Below are 26,889 nucleotides of genomic sequence, written 5' to 3'. Positions count from 1 at the left end.
CTTGGAATCCAGGAGTACCAAAGGACCAGCAAAGATTGATGAACTTTTTGAAATTAAATGCAAAAATTTCTGTGAACATGTGGGTGTTTTCGTGTGGGTGTTTTTTTTTAAAGGGAGAGGATCTCAGCGTTCATCAGATTCCTAAAGACATAAAGTAACCCAAAAGATAAGAACTACTAAACTAGATGGTATATGGTTGTAACCTCATCCAGGAAAATCTCTAAAGGTTACTAAGTGACTGGAACAAACTCTCCTCCTGCTCTGTGGAAGGAAGCACACTACTTTTCTGCATGGCTAATGTTAAGCTCTGTGGATACCTGGATCCACAGAGGAGAATTACCTGGATCTCTTTCGTTTACAGATGGGTAAATTGAGGTCTGTGGTCTCAGGTGCCAAGGCCATGGCAGTCCTCGTTTCTTCTGTGTTTCAGAGACTTTTTAGTATTCATTGAACACTTGAACAAGTTTTTGAACATTTGCTTTGGGTTAGGACAGGGGTTTTCAGTCTTTCGGTATATTCAAGGCATTCTTTCAAAAACTTGACATTTTGCAATACACTTAACAGAATTAAATTGCAGTCTAGTTATGGTTCGATTCTCAGTCATTCTCAACAATAAATACTTTCTTCTCTGCCCTTACCTTCCTCTTTGCCTACTTTCATTTAATCCAGGAAAAGGCAGTCTTTCTTTGGTATGATTTTGTTGACATACTACTGATTGTGTGAATAGTAGACTCACACTCTACATTTCTGGCATCATGGTAACAATATACATTTTCAGTTACTGCAAAAAAATAAGTATAAAGAAAAGAAAATTTTACACAGTGACCATAATCTTGTGCCTGGCCGTGAAAGGTTCAGAGCCTTCTGCCAAGCTAGATTCTGGGCTGGGCATTAAAGATTCAACATTTTAAAGACTATACCTATTGAATGCTTATTGTTCTAGATATAAGATAAGCTCCTTGACTTTGTAGAATTTACATTATAGTGGGAAAAGCATAATGGAGACATCGGCAAATAAGTTTCTGAGCGTGACAAATGTTAAGAAAAAAATTGAAGGGCGGTAGAACAGCGAGTGATTGAGAAGGGGAAGTGGGCTACTTTCTGGAGCGTCCTTGGTGGAGGTGAGTCTGAATGATCATGAATGGTGAAGAGTAGGCCGGCTCATAAAGAGTGCAGGGAAGGATGTTCCAGGCAGAGGAAAAGCCGCTGCAAAGATCCTAAGAGAACGATGGCCTTGGCAAGTTCAGAGGACAAATTAAAGGTCAATGTAGCTAACACACAGTAGACTCTGTGGAGAGTGGGACAAAATAAAGTTGGAGAGAGAGGAAGGGGGCAAATTACATTGGATCTTGTGGCCAGGGTTAAGGAGAGTATACTTCATTCTGACTGCATTGGGAACCAGCAGTTTAAGCAGGAGACTTGAGTGTTGTCTCCCTTGTTTTAAAAAACAAACAGCTGGTGGAAAATAGATTCTAGAAAGGCAGGGCTGGAAGAGGGGAATTCGAAGAGTGGGCTGTTACAATAGCTGGGGCAGGAGGTCGTGGTGAATTGGACTACGAGAGTAAAGGGCAAGAATAGTGAGACGAGCCAATGAAGAAATGACCGAGACTCATCCGTGCACCGAGGAAGTCCACAGTCTGGACCATTGTCCATGGTGACAACCATGCCGAAAGTGTGTGGGTGTGGCTATTTCCAGTAGGCTTTGGGGGTGGGGGTACGTCCAGGGGGCATACGTTCTTCAACCGTCCATCACCTTGTCAAAATCTGAATATAACAAATTCTAAAGTATTTTCAAACCCTTACTCCTGTAGACCATGTGAATTCAATCCATCAAGGGCTTCTTTCCAATAAAATATGAAACTAGGAAATGTTATTTTCTTTCGATGTACTTCCCCTGTCTTCTCACTGCTGCAGAATGAGGAAACTAGCTGTGGCTCGGAACAAAACCACAAAAACCATTCCATGGATCCAGCTTCCATGGAAGGGAAGTCAGCATCTTGCCTCTTTCGCCTAGCCTCCCGCTGTGGGAAACCCTGAGAAATGTGTTTTGTTTTCCCTTGGACTTGACTGAAGCCAGGTCTCTTCTGAAAACAACGTCTTTCCCTATTGTGTCTGACTCAATCCGAATCGAGGGGCTTAACTTCCAGCTTCAGTATTTGGTAAACACCCAGTTTTTTGATGTTCTTGTCTCCCAAATCTGCCGGGGTTGTCTTGATCCTTTGGCCTCATTCACTGAGGAACATGGATTTCTGGAAGTTTCTGCCTCAAGCCCTTCAGCAGGGATATTAAAGGGCCCCTGTCAAGTTTTGAAGGGTGTGACCATTGCCAGAATCCCCGCAAGCCAAGCCCCTGAGGGATGCTGTTGCCAGCTGGCCCACCGCCATACCAGAAATGGCTGGATTTCAGTGGTTCTCTGTGTGTGGAGCTGGCTGAGTTCCCCTGGATGAAAGGCAGCCTAACATAAACTGAAAATGTTATTAATAAGCAGCCACTTAAGAATTTCCTATGACCTGCCAGTGATTTGGGGGTCTCTGTGTGAACACGGAGAAAAGCACAACTTGTTCTACATGGATTAGGGGACCGGTGCCGTCAGTCTGCAAGGGCATCAAAAAGGCATTCAGGTGTTTGGTGAAGGGCTCTGGAGTCCAACAGATCTCGGTTTGGATTCCTGCTTTCATCACCTCCTGGCCGTGGGAGCTAGGGTGAAGTTGCAGAAACGCTTGGAGCCTTGGTTTTCCCATCTGTAAAATGAGAATAATAATGATAATTTCCATCTCGTACTGTGCTTTGAGGATTGAATAAGGAACTGGCTGGAAAGTACCCAGCATACAATCAGAAAATATTTTCTTAAAAAGAAAAGTTGGAGGGTGCCTAGGTGGCTCAGTCAGTTGAACGTCCGACTCTTGATTTCATCTCAGGTCATGGTCTCAGGGTCATGAGATTAAGCCCCCCGTCAGGCTTCAAGTTCAGTGGGGAATCTGCTGGATATTCTCGCTCTCCCTCTCCCTCTGCCCCTTCCCCTACATGAGCTCTCTCTCCCTCTCTCTCTCTCTCTCTAATAAATTAATTAATTTAAAAAAAGAAAAGGAAGCGTGGGGAAATCATACCCTAGAAATGGAACCAAATGGACTTTACTTCCCCTGCTCAGGGGAAAAAAAAAAAAGTATTTGGGGTTCTAGGCACTCCCAGCCATAGCACTTGGCATCTCTGAGCTTCATTTTCTTTATCTCTAAATGGAAAATAATAGCCCTTGCTGTTCTCATTAACCTTGTAGAGGTTCAAAAAGGTAATTCAAAGGGTAAAATGCATGGTATGCTCTAAAGTGCTTGATTAGTCCAGGGGTCAATAATTTAGTATGTAACCTGTTCTACCTTATTGTATTTTGGTAAGAAAAGAAGATCATTTGTGTGACCTTGAAATATTAAAAGCATGCTAAAGATAAGTAATCCTTTGGTAAGGATAGTAATCAAGTTACTTGATTAGTCCAGCACACCTTTAAGTATATAGTAGGTGTTTAATAAAGACTTATAGAAAGGACTTATTTGCTCCCTCTTTTCCATTGATCTATTTTCTATCCTAACTGGAATACATTAGTAGGGTCTAGATTAACTTCTAGAGAACAGGGATCATGACTGCTTTTACTTGTTTTATTTTCCTTCCTTCCACATAGCAACAGGGCGTGACATACTGGTAACTAGTCAGGTTTCACTACCTGAAGCATGCTGTATGTATCCACTGTCTAATCCTACCAGCAAGTCAATGACATAGTGGAGTTAGGATTTGAACCCAAGTCACTGTGCCTCCAGAATCTAAGATCTTAATGCATTGCACTAGATACTGCCTTTAAGTACTTAGGCCAATCAATATTTAATGCCTCAGATCTTGTCTTCCTGAGATTAGCCAACTCTTCTACAAGGGAGGTAGAGTCTAAACAAGTAGTTCAGCAGATGGCATGGAAGAAGAAGGCAAATAAAGAGGTATTTTGTGGAGTCTTTCAGTCCCTGCCATGAAGTTTGGAGGTGAGTGTTAGAATTTAATTTGCAGTTACTTCCTCAGAAACTATTCTCCTGAAGGACTCATCGGGAAAGGAAGCACTCTTGGAACTTACTCTGCTCAGTGACCAACGAAGCAAAAACATATGTGTCATAAAATCACAGTTAGCATGTGGACAAAGTGAGGTTGAAGAATTCTTCCAGAAAGAGTAACCATTCTGTCTACCTTGGTGTATTCTTCACAGACCAGTGGGTCTGACAGGCAGCTGAGGAAATCAGAGCTCCTCTAGATACCCATAGCCTTTCTTGGGGTTGCAGTGATGTAGGTAGCAGTGTTGCCATGGAGACACCATCCGTGGCCAAGCTCCTCTCCTTTGAGGGCTCACTGTGTGTACTCATTATGATGCTGAATTAGCTAGCTGTGTGTTTGGTAGGCAGATTCCTCACTGGCCAGGGAACGTTTTTACAATGAAGTCAACACTCCTTCACATGGACTGTTAGGTGTAATTCTCCACCTGCCCCCTTGCCGCCATCTTTGACTCCTCTCCATATCTTGATGACACCGTGTTCTCTCCCACCTCCATGTCTTTTATTCATCTGTTGGGAATATTCCTTCCTTCTCTTTTTGCTTAGTATCCTCCTACTTGGCAACGTTCATGTCCAGCTTCCTCAAGCCCTCCCTGACTCTTTGGTAACCAGGAGCTCTCTGTAGCTAGCACAGTGCCTGACACATGGTAGGTTTTCTGTTAATAACTCTCCTAACAGCAAAGTCGCAGAAAGTGGTTTTCTAGTTGGTTTGTCTTAAAACAAATTATTTTGAAAAACTGCCGTGTTAACATCGTTGTTTCTATACATTCTTCTAGATTTCTCTGTTAACATTCTGCCACATTTGCTACATGTTGTCCCCTCTCTCTCTCTCTCCACACTTGCATATATATTATTAATATTCTAGCTTACCTGTGTGAAATGACAAACACCCTTTACCTGATCATATTTCAGCATCTGTCTCCTCGAAACAAGGACATTCTCCTCAGTATCCCCCAAAGAACTCTTCACTTTGATATGTATGGTTTAGTTCTTTGTGACTATATCTTTGTGTCCCAGTCAGACAGGGACTCTTATTTGTTGTTGTTGTTGTTGTTGTTTCGTTTTAATTCCTCACAATACCTCCTGGGATGTATAGTACACAGATGTTCAGTGAATTATTGTTTAATAAGTGAAGCTGCTTGCAGCAAACATATTTGGTATTCCCTTTTTCCCCTTGGCACTTACCAGCCCAGTTTACTGTGACCCATGGGTCCTGTCCACGTCTTGCCTGTGGGTAAGCCGAGGGGCCCCAGGTACAGTCCTCACCCAGTTGGTAATTGGTGGATAACCACCTCTGCCTCTTGGACTCTCCAGTGATACATTTCTGAGGAGTGTTTCAAACCATCTTCCATAGCTCCTGAACTGAAATGGGTCACTGTTGTCCAACACTGCAGCCTGCTCATTACCTCACCTTATGTTGGCACCCTTCCCTTCGCCCAGTTCCCTTTTCAATTTCCTCAGGACTTTTTGGGGATCAACCCCTACGATTCTTTATACTCAGATACCTCCTGAGGATCTGATTATGGGGACAGCCGATCTAAGGCGTTGTCCCTCAGTTTGAGACGTCATACTCCTAAATCAAAGTATGGTGATAGAGGTTGAAAAGTTTTTCTAAGAGAGGTCATACAGGAGACTTATTTTTCAAAGGGAATGTGTTTCCACTGCTCAGAAATTACAAGATAAATTCAGAGTAGGGAGCTGTGTATGTTTGCTCATGGAAATAGGAATTGACATATTACACTGAAAATTATCCTCTACCACCTTTGCAGCACCTGGGAGAGAGAAGCTCCTCTTGGTGCAGATGGCCAGAGCCGCTGGAGCCCGGGCAGAGGGCAGGGAGCTGGAAGGAGCCAGGCAGCATGGTCTTGGCTCTCAGCACGCACCAGCCTCCTACCCAGCTGGCCCTGGGTCACAGTCCTCGCCCTTTAGCTTCTGTGTTTATTAGGAAACCATTTTTCCTTTCTCACAGAGATAGGAATCTTGCTTGCAGACATGGCAAGTGTCAAGGTTCATGCCTGGGTCCCTCATTCAGACTGAGTGTTTGCCAGAAAGGGGTGGGAACAGAGTATTGTGGCTGGGGGGAGGGAGTGAAGGAGCCAGTCAGGCTGCAAATAACAGGATATGCTGATATCTGGGTATCAAGACAGAGGGACATAGGAATTTCAAGGAGAAGGGAACGAAGGAGAACAGAGGAACTTGAGGCACACTCTTAGATGTTGCCATCCCTGAATTTCCCATCTGTGCTTGAGCTTTGGGACAGGCAGCGGCTCATCCAGTGTGGTCACTGTCATGGAGGCAGACAGTGATGGGGGAGGGGAGGCCGCATACCATCTCCTGAGAATGTCTCATGCTGCACTCTTCCCCACTCAGGGCCTTTGTGCTTGCTTTCCTCTGCCTGGAGAACGCTCCCCCTGGGTTCTCTCAGAGTTGCCTCCTATTCAGTATTCTGATCACAGCTCAGAAGTCACTGGAGCGGGGAGGCCTATCCTGACCCATCCTCAGCCCGTCTCTTCTTCATCTCCCTGTTTATTTCCATTATGGCACTTACCACAAGCTACAAATGGCAGGTTTAGCTATTTGTTTATCTGCCTATTGTGTGCCTTCCCCACCGGAGTCTAAGTTGCATGAGATTAAAAACCGCCGTATGTCTTGGTTCCGCTCTATGTCCAGCATCTTAGTACTGTACCTTTGCATACCGTAGATGCTCATTCACTGTTGTCTGCTTGGATAGTGGGTAGGTTGCATGGCTGGATGGATATGGATAAATGGACAGACGGACAGACAGATGGATGGCAGGATGGAAGGATGCATGGAAAAAAAGAAGGAAGATTCAAGGTGGTAGAAAGATCCCTTGTCTTGGAGTCAGATGACATAGGTTCTCATCTGTACAACTTCCGTGAAGTCACATACGAGTTGACAGCCTTAATTTTTGTATCTGTGCCATGGATTCAAATGCTAACTCGACACGACTGCTGAGAATGAATAAATGAGATAAACTACGCAAAGATCATACGAATATTATACATCCTCCATAAATGTGAGAAATTATGCTAGTAGTAGAAACGTAGCCACCGTGTTCACCCTTACCTGGCGTCCTCGGGTCAGAAAGCAGGGGTTGGAGTGGAGAGACAGGAGCCTGGGCCCTGGAGGTCAGAACTGTCATGTTGAGCCCTTACTGCTTTGGGGGGCAGTTTCACCAACTGGAACATCCTGACTTCATTTCAGGCCATCCCCCGCCCATGTATCTCTTGCCTGTCTTCCTTTCTGCCGTTCTGATCCTCCACGTGTGTTTGGTGAAGGCTGCAGAAGGTGGGAGCAGAAGCTCCATGCGTAGGTTATCTAGTCATGTGACCTGTGCAGTTTTGGAGGGAAACAGCTGGTGTTCTGTGTCATTTGACAGTTTTGCCTTATTCACAACAGGATTATGTGAGTTGTATCTTAGGGCCGGCAGACCCCCACTTGCAGTTCTTATCGGCTTACTTGCAACACAGCACGGCAATGCCTTTTCTGCTAACGACACCCACTGTCTCTTCATTTGTTGACTTTGGGGCAGCCTGCAGCCCAGTAAAAACTCTTTTCACCCCGTCCACTTTGATTTACCCCCTAGGGACACCCAGGGGGAGGTATCCCCGCGGGACAGTGACTCAGAACAATGTTCACCTCATTTTAGGCTGACTCTTTGCATGCATGTGAAAAGTTGATGCTCTCATTGGAAACTTAAGGAAATTGGGCAGCAGAGCAGACTGCAAAAGTCGAGCTCCTGCCCAGCTCCTCCCAAGTCCATCCTGCCTAGGGTGGATCCTCCAGGTGGTTTAAAGTGATGTCAGTTGCTACAGCATTGAGAGTATGTGACGATGTACAAAGACCCAATTCACAGCCAGGGCTTAGTGGTTTTAAATTATCCATGCCCCATCTCTCCCCACTTGCACAGAAAATTGAAAGTCGATAGCTGTTGAAATCTGGTTTTTCAGATGTGTTTTTATCTGACGGACCTAACTTAACTCTGCGATACCCATAAATATATATGCAATTCCCACACTACCGGCATCTTCCTTGCTACATAAGTAAGTTCTCTAATCCTGTTACAGGGCACTGGATCAGAACAAACCCACTTATCTGGATTGAATAATGCCCTTCTCTTTGCCGAGAGTGTTGTGTGTACGTGTGTGGGTGTTCTGGCTCATGCCTTGTCATTCCAGGCCAGTCTTGTCTCTTGGTACTTGCTGATGGGGAGCACATAGAATGAAATCTGGTCTCCAGTTTCTTAACACGAAGGAAAAAAGAGGACCAGCAGCTGTTTCTGTTTAACAGTGATTATCCCTGGGATTGTGAGTGTTTTGAAATATTTCACTTCTTGCTTATCTGCAATTCCTGATTCTCTTCTCCATTAACTGTGTGCTCCTTTTTTTTTTTTTAAGGTAAGGAAGCAGTAACTTTATAATAAGGAGAAAAAGGTTTCCCCTTTTCCTCTTATTAAGAATAAAAGAAGTTATTTTTTTGCCTTCCCTGAGTCATGGAAGAATTCAAATACTAAGGACACGTCCATTACGTAGCAAAAAGATATGGAAGACTTTGGGTAATTTTATCCCTTTTGTCTTTAACAAAAATGTATTTTCCCACTCTGAGCTCGGCAGCCTGAGGCGCAGCCACATGGCTGGTGTTGCCCATTCCTCATCAGTCACTTAGTGTGTGTTGTGGCTGAGTTGCCCTTTAAGCAGTCTGCCCTTTGACCCTTTGCATGAAAGTGGCCCGAACCTGATCTGGCCATGGCCATGGACTTGGGACAGAGAAGCCCACAGCACAGGGGAGGTGGAAGGCAGGAGGACAGATGGCAGGGCTGGCAATGAGACACCCCTCTGGTGGCTGATGTGATAATGCCTCTCCAGCACCTTTTACACCCGTGCCCCGAAGGGTACCCAGCTGAGTGACAGGTGGGCTTAGTGATGTGAGAGTCTAAGACACGGCCATCAGAAGGGATCACCATAGGTTCCCTGGAACAGTTTTAAAAATGTACGTTGCTCAGGGTTCCTGAGACCATCCGGTGTGTGGGTAGAACACATGTTTTCAGACCTTTCCCTGACCCCAGTGTTCCCATCTAACTGGAAGACCAGCGACAGAAGAATGTCCTCTGAGTGTGCATCAGGGATGCTGGGAGAAATGCACTTCCTGGGCCCTGTCTCAGATCTGTCAAATCTGAGTCTCCGGGTTACCCCACTCCTCCCCAAGCATCTCCATGTAATGTCTTGGCAACCAGATATGTAATTTCCCATGACTAGGATAATTATTTATATGCAGAGTTTCATGATTAGGAATTGTTTGTCTTTTGAAAGCCATTGATAGCCTCCTTCTTTTTTTTTTTTTTGTCTTTCCATCACCTATTAGAATGTTGAGCGTCTAATTCACATTTTGCTAAGTGCTAGGAATGACCTTGAGCTGTCGAAAGTATGCTGGTTTCCAAACTTAGGTTCTTGGGATCTTAGGGCCAGGAAAATGCCTGGAGTTTGGAAAGCAGGTTGAGCTTGAGAGAGGTCAGGCCTCCTTCCCTCACATCAACTTGGGCAGCTCTGTTTTATATATCGAGTTTTCACATAGGAGTTCTTTTGCAAAAGATGTTTCCACTCATTAAAAAAAGGGAGCGGGAGCGTGAAAGAGAGAAAGCCATTTTTTAAAAAAGGACTTAATGATGGTTACGATGCCATCTGAATCTAGAATCTGCAGTTGAGGACATCAGCTTATCAGAATTGCATTATAAAGGAGCATCCTTTTTGCCTCATCCTATTGCTTCTCACACAAAACAAGACATTGTGGTTCTGGGATCAGTGTTGTAAATAACCTGTCAACATTTCCAAGATGAGACCCCCCCCCCCCCCAACAGGCACTCAATCTATTTATAATCAACCCTTCCACAGCCCGGTAGGTGAGTTAATTAGCATAAATTAGCTATTCTCCAAATGGCGTGGCCAAGGGTGCAGATGACAGAGTACTTTGAGATAGTTAAAAAGAGAGCCTCCACCTGCCCACCAGTGTTGTGTATCCCATGGAAGAACAGATCGTGGCTTCTGGATGTGGAAGCAAATACATTAATAGCTGCGACTTCTGGGCTGGGGATGGGGGGTCGTTGCAGGGGTGGTTTGCCCTGCAGAGGGAGGAAAGGAAGGGGAATGCGGGATCACTGCTCTCGGAATCCTGCCTTCTTCCTGGAAACCTGTCAGTCACAAACCCAATTATGTGCAGGTAAACATGTCAACTCTGACAGAATGAAACCAATGCACACTTTATATGGTTAGTTTTTTTTTTTTTAATGAAATCCTGCTATACTAGCAGGTTCTATTTTCATAAGTGTCTTTTTTTTTTTTTTTAAGCCAAATAATATATTTCCCCACACACTCCTGAAAAGCTTTAATCAGTGTGTCGAAAGAGAGAGCTGTCGGGTGTTGCTGTGTACATGTTGCCAAGAGGGGGGAGAGAGACATGAGGATCAAGATAAATCCTCTTGGCCTATCTCTGACCCTCTGCTCCTTTCTGAGCATCTGGGCCTTGGGTTCCCCATTTGTAAACAGGGGTTATTAAATTAGTCTTTCAAAGGCTGTCATGGAATCACTCAGAGATTGAAAATTCTTTGCAAATAAAAACGTCTTGCCGCGGGAGTGCCTGTTAATTATGAATGAGAAGTGGAAGGCAAGCAGCTAGCAGGGAAAACACATGAGGTCCTCATGGTTTCGATTTACCATTTTGTTTTCTTTTTTCTTTGTTTTCTCTTTGATTTTGATTTTTCTGAATGTGTTTGTTGATCAAGAGCAAAAGGGTATTTTGTGCTTGGGATCAGGTATGCCTTCTGCAGTTGTTAGGGTTCAGGGATCAAGTAAATCCTATTTTGAGTCTCTGTTCTGCTCACCATTTAGGGTTTACTTTGAACATGTTGCTTGATCTCTCTGGGGCCTTTGTTTTCTTCTCTGGAAAGTGGGGATGATATTTTCTTTCTTGGAGGGCTGGTGTACAGATCTGGGCTCACGGGTATAAGGTATACATAAGCCAAATGCACCCTCCGCAATTCAGATCACCCTCATCCAGCTTCACCGTTCTTGCATTCCCTAGCGCTTAGCATCTTTAATATGCTATTTGATCAAATTATTTGGTAGGGGGATTGCTCAAGTTCCAGGAAGGCAGAGATCCTTATTTGTTTTGGTTAGATTTCCTGAGTGCAAAAAGCAGTGCCTGGCACATGGTAGGTGCTTGATTAGTTGGGTGACGAAATCGGCCCTTAGCCCTCTCCCCTTTCTCTGTTCTGTTCATAGTTCTACTCAGTGAGATTCATTCTGGGTCTGGTTCTGTTATTCTGTATTTTGTTTTCTTCTTGTCTTTTTTCTTCTTCTGGAGCTTCAATTCATTAGATATGTCCATTAAACATTAAATATTGTATTATTACACTTGCTTCCCTGCACTGCTGAATACATGGGTTGTACAGATGAATATTCTGGAGACTGAATTTGTTAAAAATTCTTTTACATTTTGTTTGAAAAGTATGGCTTTCTAGTATAAGCCGTTAGTCACCAAAGAGCTTCCTAAGGTTGCTTAAACACACAAGAGTTTTTTTTTTTTCTTCCTTAAGTCATTAACTGGTATAAAATAACTGGAGGGAAAAATCCCTGACCACTTCCTAACACCCCTGACTTCTTTACAGTAGCTGGTTAATTAAAGAGTTACTGTTAAAATGGGCTCTGACTATTTTTAAAAGTAGCAGCCAGGGTTTGGAAAAACCTCTTTGAGTTTGGAGATGCAAACCAGATCCAAGTGTGCATTCTGTCTGTGCATATTTTCAATCTGATGAAAAGCTGGAAGTGGGAGAATCTGACAAGACTGAGTTGGCTGAACTAGACTGATTTTGTTTCTTGAGTACATTTTGGTGTCAAAATTTAGGCACAAGACATTAATAGAGTAAGGACAAAAGCCAACTGATCATCTTAATAGAGGGGAAAAAGCATTTGATAAAACCCAACACCGTTTTGTGATGCAAACGATAACAACAACACTCAACAAACCAGTGTAGAAAGAATCTTCTTCAACTTGATAAAGGGCATCTACAAAAAGCCCATAGCTAAATAATACTTGATGGTGAAAGATTGGATGTTTTTCCTTAAGATCAAAAACAAGACAAAAATGTCTGCCACTGCCACTTGGGTTGACCATGTGCTGGAGGTTCTGGCCAGGGCAAGAAGGCAAGACAAAGACATAAAAGGTATCAAACTGGAAATGAAATAATAAAACTAGCTTCTGTTTGCAGATGACATGATCTTGTATATAGGAAATCCTAAGGAATAAAACACACACACACACACACACACACACACACACACACACACACACACACACCATTGCTCTTGAAACTGAAAAGACGAGTTCAATAAGATTGTATGATGCAAGATCAATGTATATGTACCATTGGTGTTTCTATACAGTAACAATCTGAAAATGAAATTAAGCAAACAATTCCATTTACAATAGCATCAAAAAGAATAAAATACTTGGGAATAAACTTAACAAGATATGTGTAAGATTGTGACTGAAAAGCACAAAATAGCATTGAAAGAAATTAAAATAGACTGAAATAGGGGCACTTGGTGGCTCAGTCCTTAAGCGTCTGCCTTCGCTCAGGTCATGATCCCAGGGTCCTGGGATCGAGCCCCACATCAGGCTCCCTGCTTGGCTGGAAGCCTGCTTCTCCCTCTCCCACTCCCCCTGCTCGTGTTTCCTCTCTCACTGTCTCTCTCTGTCAAATAATAAAATCTTAAAAAAAAAATAGACTGAAATAAATGGAAAGACGTCTTTTGTTCATAAATTGGAAGATCTAATATTAAGATAGCAATATTCTCCAAACTTGATGTCTAGATTCAGTGCAATTCCTATCAAAATCCCAGCTAGATTTTTGCAGAAAATGGCAGGGCTAATCCTAAAATTCATATTTCATGATGCAAATGCCAGGGACCCAAGAGAGCTAGCACAATTTTTTTTAAAACAAAGACAAAGTTGGAGGATTCACATTTACAATTTCAAAACCTACTGCAAAACTACAGTGATCAAGACAGAGTGGTATTTGCATAAGGCAGACAGATAACTCAATGGAATAGAACTGAAAATCCAGAAATAAACCTTACATTTATGATCATCTGATTTTTGACAAGGATGCTAAGACAGTCCAATGGAGAAAGAATAGACTTTTTATTTAACAAATGGTGCTAAGACAGTTGAGTAACTACACAAGTATGAAGTTGGACTCCTACCTTGCTTGAAAACTAACTCAAAATGGAACATAGACCCAAATATAAGAGCTAAAGCCATAAACATCTTAGATGAAAACATAGGAATAAATCTTTATGACTTTGAGTTAGACAATGGTTTCTTAGGTAGGATACCAAAAGCACAGCAATAGCAAGAGAAAAATAAGTGGGACTTTATCAAAATAAGAAACGTTTGTGCTTCAGTAGTCATCATCAATAAAGTGAAAACCAGGGACACCTGAGTGGCTCAGTCAGTTAAGCATCTAACTCTTGATTTTGGCTCAGGTCACAATCCCAGGGTTGTGAGATCAAGCCCTGCATCAGGCTTCGTGTTGGCACGGAGTCTGCTTAAGATTCTCCCTCTTCCTCTCTCTCTGCCCCCCCTCCAGTAAAAATAAATAAATAATTGTTAATTAAAATCCCAAAGGCCTATGTTAAAAAAAAAAAAAAGAACAGACTTGGAAGTGTTCATACAATTAAAAAAAAAAAACTAAAGACCACCCACAGAATATTTTTACAAATCCTATTTCTGATAAAGGACTTGTATTCAGAAATATATATAAAGAATGCTTATAATGCAACAATAAAAAGATAAATAACAGTTTAAACATGGACTAAGAGTTTGAACAGACATCTCTCCAATGAGGATATATAATAAGCACATAGAAAGATGCTCAATATCATTAGCTATTAAGGAAGTACAAATCAAAATCACAATAAGATGCCACTCCATACCCACTAGGATGGAAACAACGGAAAGATACTAAAAAGTGTGGCAAGGATGTAGAGAAAATAAAACAATTCATTAATGGTAGGAATGTAAAATGGTACAGCTATTTCTGAAAAACAGTTTGACAGTTCCTCAAAATGTTAAACATCAAGTTACCATCTGACCTAGCAATTCTACTCCTGGGTGTATAGCCAAGAGAATTGAAAACCTGTGTTTCACACAAAAATACTTGTATAGAAATACGTAGAGCGGTAGTATTCACAAAAGTAAAAATAGTGGACACAATCCAAATGGCCACCTGATTGGATAGATGGACAAAATGTAACTTAACCCGTACTCTGGAATATCATAATGCAGTAAAAGGGAAGGAAGGATTGTCACATGCTACAATATGGATTAATCTTGAAAACAGCCTACTGTATAAAAGAAGCCAGTTTCAAAAAACTAGTATTGCATGATGCCATACATACGGAATTTAGAACAGGCAAAGCCACAAAGGCAGAAAATAGGTTAGTGGTTGTCAGGGCCTGGGGGGAAAGGGGGTGTAGAAAGTCACTGCTCATGTGCCCTGGGTTTCTTTTGGGTTAATTAAAACATTCTAGCATTAAATAGTGGTGATGGTTTCACAACTCTGTGAATACACTAAAAGCCAGTGATTTGTACATTTTAAAATGGTGACCTTGGTGATACGGGACTTCTATCTTAACAAAGCTGTTGTTCAAAAAAATTAAGCCCATGTAGGGATTAGGATTCTGGGCCCTCTCATGGCCTGGATAAGATGCTATTGAAACTAATAAAGATCTGAATACCACGTACAACAACTCATTTTCTAAAAATTTTCCTCCATGATTTCTTTTTCTTCTCTTTTTTATTGGTAGAAGCTAGAAATGCTTTTGTGCTGCTGACATCAACCTTTTCACTGCTTCATCATTTTTGTAGCCGTGGAAAAGGGAACAGATGGTAACCTTAAAAGAGAAATGTTCAACTTTGGGGAGAGATTTTATCTTTGGCTGCTACCTTTTGAAATAATTCACATGCATGATCCTCTTGTACTGTATATTTAAAAAAAAAAAACAAACCAATGTAGGAAAGATTTGGTTTCTGATTAGAATTTCAAACCTATGGGGATATTTAGTAGAGGTGACAATGTCTTTTCCATGAGACCTTGGGGCCAGATTTGTTTGGTGGAAAAAAATATATTCTTGCTCTTTTTCTTAAAGAAAATCTCACCTGCAGTCTCTTTAAAACATCTACCATTTCCCAAGCTTCTAGGACATTTTTATGAAATGGTATGTTGTCAGTATTTGTTAAATCCACTGGTAATATTTCTGATCAGCATATGTATTATGTCTGTTTAATTACTATTATAGTTAAGAAAATTGCAGTCATGGTCCATATCCAGTGCTCTACTAAGTGTAAGAGATATTTTGACATTGCTCTTGGGATACTGATTTAGAAGAATAGGTTGGAGTCCATGTTCGAACATTCTCATGAGGCTTAACTAGTGGCCTCTGACCTTTTGTGACGTTTCCACGTGTGCAGCACCACACCTTCCAAGAAGACAGGTGTGCTGTGGGGGCGCCACTTTAGGCGCTCTTGCCAAAAGGCAGTTGCCAAGGAATTGCATTTATGGCTTGGGATCCAAGGGCTGATGACTGGCAGCCAGGTGAAAAATGGTTTCTTTTGCCTTCCTTCTCATCTCCCGCCTTTGCTGCTTGCAGGAAGATCTGCCTACACTGCAAGTGCCCTCAGGAGGAGCACATGGTGACAGTGATGCCCCTAGAGATGGAGAAGACTGTCAGCAAACTCATGTTTGACTTCCAGAGGAACTCCACATCAGACGACGACTCAGGCTGTGCCTTGGAGGAGTACGCCTGGATCCCGCCGGGGCTGAAGCCTGAACAGGTACCATTCTTGATGGGGAGGGCAGTTGTGGTTTGGGCTGTTTATCTTCGTCCTGCCCATCCTTCCTTATTCCAGCTCAGAAGGAAGAGTTCACTTTGCTGATTCAGAGAAGTGGTTGGGGCTCCACGGGTTGACAATGTCTGGGGCACCAGTGGGCACTTAGGAAGAGAAATGAAAAAGAGTCCTACGTGGGCCATTGCTAATTCATTCTGGATTGTCATTATTAACTGTCAACAGAAGATTGACTAGAAACTTCTCAGAAACGTTGGCTTTGAAACATTAGAAAGGGAAATTTGATTTTTGAAGGGGGGAAGGGAGTTCTACGTTGGCCATGAATCTTAAGATTCTTTGTTAAAGGTGAGTGAGGACATAAGGATTTGCCTTATTCTTCCCAGTGATATATGCTGTGTTTAAATACTAAGTTTGGCCTTGCTTTACAAAGAAAGACATTGGCATTTCCTGAAATATTTGAACTACCTACAGGCTGCAAATATTATTGGCTCGATCAGATGAACTCGGTTTCTTTCTGTTTCACTGCGTTTTCCTCAGTGATAGCCTCCGCTTTGCATTTCTGTTCTTGGAGTTTTCTCCTCCACCAGCCTCATGTTGGTTTAGAAGCCCCTTCCTTAAGCTAGACACTCTCATCATCTTTGAGAGCTACACCCTAGTTTTGCCCCTCTGACACAGAAAATGGCCGACTCTGGTGATCTTCCCTATGTCAGACAGAATGTTTGGAAGCTTAAAATACCCTGAAATTTTAAAGTCAGGGACTTTTGGTGTGATAATCCTGCTAGAAAAAGTTCTTTATGATTAGGGAAGACCCAAGAATTTGCAAACAACTCAAGAGTGGACCCCTAATAACATCTCTTTGATTAGCCATTTCTTCTTCCAATATTTGAGGTCGCGAATTGGCACCCGAAATCAGGCACACAGGTAGGATTTGTTTAGCCAGCAAAGTATTATTTAAATTTTTGAATTAGTTACTAATCCTTAAATATTAGGAGTTTTTATGTAAAAGTTCATATTTATGTCTTGAAGAAGACCTTCCTAAGCCCTGCAGGCACTTCATTTTTGTGATCTCTGTTCTCATTCTTATGAGGAAGAAAATGTTTTAGAACAGAAACATTCACAGAAAATAATCTCCGTGAGGATTTGAGATATCAGCAGGAAGAAATAAGAACATTTTCTCTCGGTTTGCAGGTTAAGGTTATATCTTTATTTCCTTCTGTTTCGGTAAAGATTGTATTATTAAAGAGTAAGCTTCAGAAGAATGAGAGCATTTGATTGAGTTTGTCTGAACACTCAAATGAGGTGGTGGGTGATTGACTATCTTTGTTTGACATCACTGTTCTCCTGCCAGTGTTTGAGCAGGGAGTTTTCACACCTAGATACATCTGTGAGCTTGTTTCATTTTCTTGCTAACCTCATTTGCAGCAGCTTCTAGGAAACCCATCTTTCTTTTGTTCACCTCACTTTCTGCTAAATTGGGCCCTGAAATTCTGAAGCTAAGCTATTTGGGGTTCCTGCTTAGGTAGACTCTTCTCTAAGACAATGAAACATCATCCTATGATTTCCAGACGCAAAGAAAATTTTTGGTTGGCCCAAGAGAACAGACAGTTGCAGAAGTTGGGGTCTTGGTTCAGTTCACCAATTCCAAAAGTGAGTGCTGATAGTATTTTTAAAGGCTACTTGACTCACCCAAAATGAGCGTTTTTGGGAAATATAAAACAATTTTCTTGATTTGTTTTGACAGAAAACAATTAATGCTATTAAACAAGTGGTTTGAATTATGTCCAATGAACGGATATTCCCATCTCTTATAATTCTGCTATTCCTTGGGTGGTTTTCTCTATTCCCTGAATTTCTTCAGACTTACGTGACACAGAGGGTTAGGAAGGGCTGTTGTTCTCCAGAGAGACTCTCTCTTCAAGCCATTTGAAGGGCTGTATATTTGCCTAATAAAATGGAGTCTGCATTTAAAGGTGTCTGAAGGGATCATGTTGCCTGAAAGAAATGGAATTCAAATTTTAAAATTATAAGATCTTTTAAAATCTGTTACTTATGGAACTATATGTTTAAAGATTTTTTTTAAAAGCTGTGTGGAATGTTCTAAGATTAGACAAATTTGAGACCTTGAATGCTTTTCACTAAAAATGCTGATGTTTAATATCATGTCTAGTTGTCTCTGATTTAAGAAACTTCATTTTTCTATCAAGAGAAATTACAGTGAAAGTTAAATGCTTTGTGCTACAGGCAAAATACGAAAGGCCAGAGTTGAGAGTCATGTGCTTTCATTTCTGTTAAAAACCTTTCATTTGACTCCCTGATCATGGGGTTGGTAGTACACCTTCAGGTGATACTCTTTATTTAAATTCTATTTCTTCTGAGAAATGCCTTCAATTAAGTATAATGCACCTGGAAGTCACCTCCCGTTTAGGGAGGTGTTTTTGAATAGGGGCATTTAATTTCATAAAAACCTACTAGCTGCAAAACCTGACCTTCTTAAAGTAGAGCAAAAAGTGATAAATATAATAGATGATGCCAGAAAGGAAGAGCATTTATGCCATGATTTTTAATGACCAGACTGAAAAGTCATCAGTGAGGTTGCTCCCATCCTTCCGCTCTGTTCACCTCAAACAAGGTGTGTCATGTCATCCAGAGAGCCCTCCAGTACCTCAACTGCCCTGACTGACCATCTGTAGTCTTTTTTCAAGCTCCAGTTTGTCTTCAAATCAGTTAATAATATCTCTGTCTTCTAGAGATGTTCTAGTGATCAATTTACAGTAGATGATACTTCAGGAAGAATTTGGAGGATACTTAACAAGCCGTAAGAAAGGCAAATGGTGAGCAGGGTTTCAGTACCTGAGCACTATTGGAATTCTGGGCTGGATAATTCTTTGCTGTTGGGGTTTGTCCTGTGCAATGTAGGATGATTAGCAGTTTCCTTGGCTTCTACCACTAGATCCCAGTAGCATACACCACCCGCTCCCCTGGGCCTTGGGGTGACCAAACCTGTCTCCAGGCAGTGTCCTGTGACCCTGGGGTTGGGTTAGTCACCCCAGTTGAGAACCACTGAATCAAAGTGATGTTAAAACCTAAAGGATCTGGCAGCAAAATTCTGGCTCAATCAAGACATAAAAGGCTGACTCACATCAGCAGACATTTATTCGAGTCCCTACCGTGTTCTAGGTAGGTCACCCATAATTCCACGAATCAAGGACTGTTGTTTTGCAACCTTTATTGTATGCGTGCAGCAAGTATCTTTGTAATGGGAGAACTTTCCATTTTGTTTTAGACAAAAATGTGATGATGCTGTCAAACTTACCCTGACTTTTGTTTCACTTCATGTATTGTGAACAGTTTTTGGTATCCGTGTATTTAGATCCAGATTATCCTTTGGAATGATTGTCTGGTCCTCATTGGTAGTTTCTTATCTGCAGTGGTCCCACCCATCACTAGGGAGCATTTGGAAATGTATGTTTAGAAGGGGGTAGTTATTGTCAAAATAGTTCCACTAGCATTAAAATGAGTAGAGGCTTGAGATGCTTAACATCCTGAAAATTACCAGATGATTCTGCACAAAGAAAAAGCCACCCCTCCCGAATGCCAGGAGTACCACCATTGAGCACCCCTGAGCTGAAGGTTTATTTTTGACCGTGTGCCTTGTTGGCAACTTTCCTCTGTATTAAATAAGGGGACAGTGGCCATCCATCTTATACAAGAATTTTTAGAGGTGGCGTGGTCTCATGTAAACCTTTCTAAGGCTTTTGATTTATTGTGACAAACTGCTGTCCAGAAAGGTAAGTCCTCTGGGTGGATCATCTTCACTGGGTACTCATGGATGTGTTTTTTCTATTAATTTCTGCCCATTGCTCCATGCAAACCTGAAGAGACCGTCAGATTGCGTCTCCTGAGTGAATTCCTTTCCATCAATGTTTTGGATACTCTGAGTATCTATAGAGGGTTCTCGAATATGAATGCCCGAATCCTTGGTTTCCAAACATTAGTAAAACTACCTTGACCTTAACTATGGTTTTGCCCCTCAAGAGTGGCAGTTCAGTTATTTTTCTGGAACTTGTACATCAACCCCTCACAGGAAGGGTGAAGATATTGGGAGCAATTGTCCAATGTTTGGCTTTCCTAGTATTCTGCCACATGTGGCAAAGCAGACCATCTAGTACTACCTAGAGGAGGGGGCAAATTAGTTGGTTATGAGCCCTGTGAAAGTCTAGACTTACCTCTCTTGGAGGTACATAAAATTCTTTGTTTGGCTTTTAATTCAGTGATGGTTGCTCATCCAGCAGGTATCAGATTAAATGTGTTTCCTCAAGGAGATCCTGTGACCACTTCCTACTCCCAGCACGAGATTAGGTCCCCACTTACATGCTTTGTAGCGGTCCCTGCTACTTTCCTTATTAACACTTTTCAAACATAATTTGATACTTCTGCTATAATTATCTGTTAGATATTTACCTCCTCCACTTTGCTCTAAGACCCAAGAGGGCAGGTATTTTGTCTGGTTTGTTCTTCAGGAATCCCCCAGCCTCTCACACAGAGCCTGACCCATGGCAGCCACCCAACTAATAGTTGTTAAAAGAGACCAGCAGAGGACTGGGGTCCTCCGCAGAAGCTGAAAGGCTCCGGATTGCATCACATGGAAAGAGAAAAGTCTTCAAAATGTTTTTTCTACATAAAGGATGATTCCGTATCAATTTTCCCTGCTCCTTGTGCTTCTCTCAAAGGCATGTGTTCTAAGCAGATTCCCCTAACCCATCTCAATTGCTTCCGGGTTTTCCTCCACTGACAAGGGCCAGGGGACGGGTGACATCTCACAAGGACCGTGCTCTAGCCCACACCTTCCACAGCGCTGCTGGCTCCAGGACGGGACCTGGAGCCAGGTGGTAGGAGCCAAGGGCCTGGCAGGGAATCATTTGTGTCCCCATCCAAATGCGCGGAGCCCTTTGGGAGCCACGGGGTGAAGAGCAAGCAGCGTGGACGGGGGATGGGGGGGACCTCATCTCTGGAGTCAGGCAGATCTGGCCACAGCTCCATCCCTTCCTGACCTCAGCAAAGATGTTCAGCTTCCCAGAGCCTCAGTTTTCTCATGATGGTGATGATGACGACGAAGAGAACAGTGGAGAAAATTATGAACACTTATTACAGTTTTTCACTTTGCTTGCATTCTTCCTTTTCCATTCTCAAAACAAACCTTATTTGGAAATTATCATTCCTGTCTCTGTTTCGGAGGTGAATAAAGCAAGGCTCAGAGAAATTCAGAAAACATGCCCCCGGTCATGCAGCTGATGGACAGATTCGGTCTCAGCCACCCCGACCTGGGAGCTGATCGTCTCAGAGCTGTAGGCCACAGGAGCTGCTCTGGACCCCGAATGGGGGAGTGTGTGCACACAGAAGGTGCTCCATAAAGTGGTTGTCACCTCCCTGCCCTTCCTGTGAAGCTGCAGTGACACAGATGACCATTGTCCTCAGCAGGCAGGAAGAGGGCGAAGGGAACTTTGGGCTGACCAGGACAGAGGAAGGTTAGGTCGGGGTGGAGGAGGTGAGCGAAGCATGGGCCAGTGGGAGACCTGGATTTCTTCTCGGCCTTCTCCAAGGCTTTCAGTAAAATCATTTTGAATTCTGCCGATCCAGAGGCCTTTCTCTTCCCCAGGTTGTCTGCTGTGTGAGCGTTGTAAAGGTGCCACATCTTTCTAATGCACTTCTGGTTCCACTGAGCCAGAGCAACTTGGACGGGGGCCCACATGGAGCCACCTGACCGAATTCTCTTGTGCCCCAAGCAGGTTTCTGGGCCGTCTGCTGAAGAAATGAGCTCTGCCACACATCCCCCTCAGTGCCTGAGGGCTCCTACCACCAGGAGGTCACCAGGCCTGGAAGCAGTGAGTCTCTGGGGCATTTTCTGCGGGCAGCTCAGAGTGCAAAGAGAGCCTTCCCACAACGAAGAATATTCTACAAACCTCCCCCCCCCCCACCGGAGACCAGTGGGTCAGCAGGAGGCCTCACTCCTGGCTCTAGCCTCTTTGCCACTTAGAGCCTCTTCAGCACCTACCTCTAATGGGGTAGGGCTTCTTGGCGGTGTTCCAGGGATTGTGTCCCCCCTGAGAGTGTACGGAGTGAATCAGAGAGAATGCTGGAGACTTTTGTGAAGAGGGAATAGCGATGGGGCTTTTTCATGCATTCATTCACTCATTCAACAGACACTCCTGTGTATCTACTATACTTCAGGCACTATTCTAGGCCCTGAGGCTAAAATAATAAACAAGATGATTAAGGTTTCTGCTAGAGTGTGAGAGGGTGGGTGTTAGAGACATAAATTAGAAAACAATAGATGTTCAAGATAATTCAAGATGGTGATAGATGAAAAAAGAACAATAATGTCAATAATGGTGATAGAAACGTTTAGTGAACTGTTCCAGTGTCACCCACGATCCTGCGCGCTTTACAAGTGGTGTACCATTTAATCCATGCCATGAAGAAAATACAGCAGCTTCCGTGACAGTGGAGGTGGGCCGGAGTGTTGGAGGGACCAGCTAATCTAGGCTGGTTGGTCAGAGACGGAGTCTCTGGGGAACTGAGATTTGAAGTGCTGCTGAAGGACATGAAGAAGCCAGCCATGCAAAGATCTGGCTTGTTGCAGGTGTTACAGGACCCATTTGTATGAAGCTCAGAAGTGAAACAAAATCAGTATCAACTTTGCTTTTGCATGAAGAATTTGGGCAGGGGGTAGTGAATGGTCTGGGGAGAGATGAATGGAGCCCATGCAGCGTCCAGCTCTGACCAAGGCATCCATGGATGTGAAGGCTGGGAAACCCCTGGGAAATGGAAGGAGCCCTCACACCCATCATCTTGATGATTCTGCCTGCAGGTGAGAATAGGGCAACAGAGAGCCCCCATACTGGTACTCCCTGTAGGCTTCTGTCTGTGCATTTTGTCAGATGCCCTACCTTCTCAAATGTGAGCCTCTCGGAGGGAGTCACACATTGCCTTGTTCACCGCGTGCGCTTGGTACCTAAAATAATGCCTGATACATATTACCCATCCAATAAACAGATGTTACCTGAATAAGCAATCACATTTCAGCCTTGTACAAGATGCCTCCCTCTTTCCATGAATCCCTTGCCACTCGGAGAGGATCAGAAACTCGTCCAGGTTGCCACAGGTAGGAAGGGGCGGAGCCACGACTCACCCTGGCTGTCTTTGCGACTCCCCTGCTAATTCGGGCCCTTCGTCCTCCACCCCTCTTTCTTCTGCTGCGATCCACCCAGGATATCAGAGCCAAGGATGCCAACGTGGCTTGTGTTGGAAGGAGCAGGCGGCATGTGTCACACAAGGCTCTTTCATTCTCAGAGGAGGAAGTTTCCCCTAATCTCACGTTGACCCTGGTGACTAAGGGATTCCTCTTTTCTCCGCCTCCTGTTTCCCCATCACTGCAGGAAGCAGGAAACTTCAAAGGCTGATTTTCCCCCATCAACAATCTCTGTTTATCTCCGGCTCTCCTCCCTGTCTCATCCTGGCTGACAACCCACAGGGTGAGAAGCACATCGCCTCTTCCTCCTGCACTGGCCCTCAGGCTCCCATGTCACGGACCTGGGCACTTGACTTCGATGCTCATTCACTCAGCAGATATTAGGGGGTGCCAACTCTATGCTGGGCACTGAGGGACAGCCGTAAACAAACAAGTCTCCCTGCCCTGCTAGAGCTGACATCCTAGCAGAGGCTACAGACAAATTAGCAGTTTGAGCATGGCCAGGTGACAATAAAACTTTATTTACAAAAATAGTCAGTGGGCCTGATTTGACGCAAAGGCCCACTAACTGTTTGCTGGTCCTCGATTTAGAGAAGCTACTTTAGATGGGGTGACCAGGGAGAGCCTCTCCGAGGAGATGACATTTGAGCTGGGTTGTTCCATAGAATGATGGTTAGATTATACCCACATTTTGTCAGCCTTAGTCCAGTGGTTTTCAAAGTATGGGTCCCCTACCAGCAGCATGAGTACCCCCCCACCCCAGGGAACTTACTGAAAAATGCAGATTCCCAGGGCGCCTGGGTGGCTCAGTCATTAAGCGTCTGCCTTTGGCTCAGGTCATGATTCTAGGGTCCTGGGATCGAGCCCCACATCGGGCTCCCTGCTCAGCAGGAAGCCTGCTTCTCCCTCTCCCTCTGCCCCTGTTTGTGTTCCCTCTCTTGCTGTCTCTCTCTCTCTGTCAAATAAATAAATAAACAAACAAACAAACAAATAAATAAATCTTTTTAAAATGCAGATTCCCAGGCTCTGTCCCAGACCTACTGAACCAGAACTCTGAAGGTAGGCCCAACATTCTTTTTGGACAGGGACTTCAGGGGTTTCTGATCCATGCCACAGTTTGAGAACTGCTGCTCTCGGGTAATGGAAAAACCAATGTTCGAAATACATGGAGCCAAATCTTGGCTCTACCAGTTATTAGCTATGTGACCTGGGGTACCCTGAGCTTCTCTCATTTTGTCTGTAAAATGAAGAGGCTCTTGCCCAGGTCTGAAGTAGCTGTGAAGACCTACTGAATATCTCTCTGTGGACCCTGGGAGATGCTGACCCATAGGTGGTCCACGTCAAATGGTAGCTGCTGTCATCACCACGGTCATTTTCTGGGTCTCCAGGACACTGGAGCAGAGTTGGGTAATGACAGGGGGTGAGCCCCAGAAGCTACCCCCTTCCTTCTCCAGCATCTTGCCCCTGACTGATGTCTCTTGAATATGGCCTGGGTACAGGGTTGTTTGTTAAAGGAGATTCAGGATGCTTTCAAAATCCTTTCTTTTTTTTTTTTTTAAGATGTTATTTATTTATTTGACAGAGAAAGACAGCGAGAGAGGGAACACAAGCAGGGGGAGTGGGAGAGGGAGAAGCAGGCTTTCTGCCAAGCAGGGAGCCCGATGCAGGGCTCGATCCCAGGACCCTGGGATCATGACCTGAGCCAAAGGCAGACGCTTAACCGACTGAGCCACCCAGGCGCCCCCTTTCAAAATCCCTTCACTGGTTCTGTTCCTCGGCCCTCCCCTTGGCCTGTTAACTCAGAAAATGCTCTGGTCCCTGTTACTGTAGAAGGATGAGTTTTACAGCTGTGACTCAGCCCTGGGCTGGGTCCCCAGTGCCAGCAGCCAGCTTTGCCATATTCACTTTCGGGCTGTAGACAGTTTGTTCTTTTGAATGTGTGAAGCTATTTATACCGAGAGGGACAGAAGCTTGCAGATCTGGGGGAAGGGAGAGAAGAATGACAAAGTGCTTCATCTCTCTAGGCCTGCTGGGTGGTTCTGGTTCTTAAGAAGGGAACATACAATCAAATCATCCCTCTAAAAACCCCACAAACACCATCGTTAGACTCACCAGCCGTTTGCACTACCATCTTCATTTCATTATTCCATCAGTACATGCTGAGCTCAGGATGGAATTTCATGGCTGCAGTGAGACGCATGGCTCCCCCACTGGATTGGATTAAATTTCTTCTAAGCGGCCTCTGCTGTGTTCACCTTCCCTGCCACTCATCCCAGGGCTTTCGGTGCCGTGTGAGAGGTGAGTGGGGAAGGGAGGTAGAAGGAGGCCCCAAAGCGATCTCCTGCACAGTTCTCAGCAAACCAGTCATATCAACGATGGATGCCGTGTTGAACTTGGCTCCAAAAATGCACTGACATCATCACGTGGCAGTGGGAAATATGCCTGTGTGCACTTTTCAATAAAACTGCCTGTTAATGAACTTGTTTTCAACGGAGCTGTCAGAGATGGGACTAGAAGCTGGGTTCAGGCTTCCGGGCGTCTCCCGGATCACATCAGCAGCGTTGTGGCCAGGTTCCAAAAGCAGGGCCTTGTCAAGGCGTGTGTGTGGAGTGGGATGCCTGGAGAAACCAAGACTCGTCTGCAAACACCAGAAAGGAGAGCTGCCATGGGGGTTTCTAGCTTTCAAGATGGATGGCCCCCGCCTTTATAGTAAATGTTTTCTGGGATCCTTAGGATGGCAAGTGGGACCCAAGACTTGGACTTCCTGCCTGCGTGCACAGCTGCCGCCCTTTCTGTGGACTGAGCAGCCTACACTGAGCTCCTGTGACAGCTGATTTACTATCAGGATAATCTTTGCCTTCTGACTCATGAGATATTTTGAGTAGTTTCATGAGATGGTTAGATGAATCTATCAAGTCAATTAATAACTGATCTTCTCCATCTATCCATCTGTTTCTCTGTACATTCATTCATTCACTTTGCACTCAGCCATTTATTCGTTTGACCGGTATTTGTTAAGTCATCATTACCTGCAAACCCTTAGTCCAGGTGTGATTCCTGTGTGGCTGTTTTCCAAGTCCAGTGTAAAACGGGCACTTCCCAGCCCCTGTCTTGAGGTTTTGCTTTGTGTGACAGGGACTCATTCACAGGCAGATGGAGACAACCCTCTCTGTGGAAGACCCACAGAGACTTCAGGCTCTGTGCTGCTCTCCCATGGCTTCTGTCTTTGAAGTACCTATTCTTCTCAGCTCACAGTGTTCCAGAGCATGAGCTTGGACACTCACTAGCTCTGTGTTCAAATCCTAGCTGTGTTGCTCCCAAACATTGACCAAGTTCATCCGCCTTCATGAGCTTTCCATTCATCATTTGAAAAATGAGAATTTTATTATCTAACTATAGCATGATTGTAAGGATTAAGTGAGACAATACCTTAAACATGGGGCTTTCTTTTAAATAGTGAAAAATCAGAAACCCCATGTCCATCAATGGATGGGTGGATAAACAAAGTGTGTTGTATCCATAGAGTAGAATACTATTCTACAATAAAAGGGGATGGACTTGAGACGTGCAACAGCATGAAGGAGTCGAAAAATCATTATTCTGAGTGAAAGAAGTCAGACCAAAAAATTACATACTATG

General features: G+C 43.7%; 1 protein-coding gene across 5 annotated transcripts in view; it reads left to right on the top strand.

The window, feature by feature from the left end:
- The window catches only part of PRICKLE2 (prickle planar cell polarity protein 2), a 315,074-nt gene that overhangs the window by 212,451 nt on the left and 75,734 nt on the right, over positions 1 to 26,889 (top strand). For all 5 annotated transcript variants that reach the window (XM_027585020.2, XM_027585021.2, XM_027585022.2 and 2 more), the window contains one exon: positions 15,806 to 15,989. In XM_027585020.2, the coding sequence (XP_027440821.1) occupies positions 15,806 to 15,989 (184 nt within the window). The remainder of the gene's footprint in view (positions 1 to 15,805; positions 15,990 to 26,889) is intronic.

Source organism: Zalophus californianus, chromosome 1 (assembly GCF_009762305.2).
Source record: "Zalophus californianus isolate mZalCal1 chromosome 1, mZalCal1.pri.v2, whole genome shotgun sequence".
Classification (NCBI taxonomy): Eukaryota; Metazoa; Chordata; class Mammalia; order Carnivora; family Otariidae; genus Zalophus; species Zalophus californianus.
Note: the sequence above shows the minus strand (reverse complement) of the source record. Positions and strands in the feature narration are given on the sequence as shown.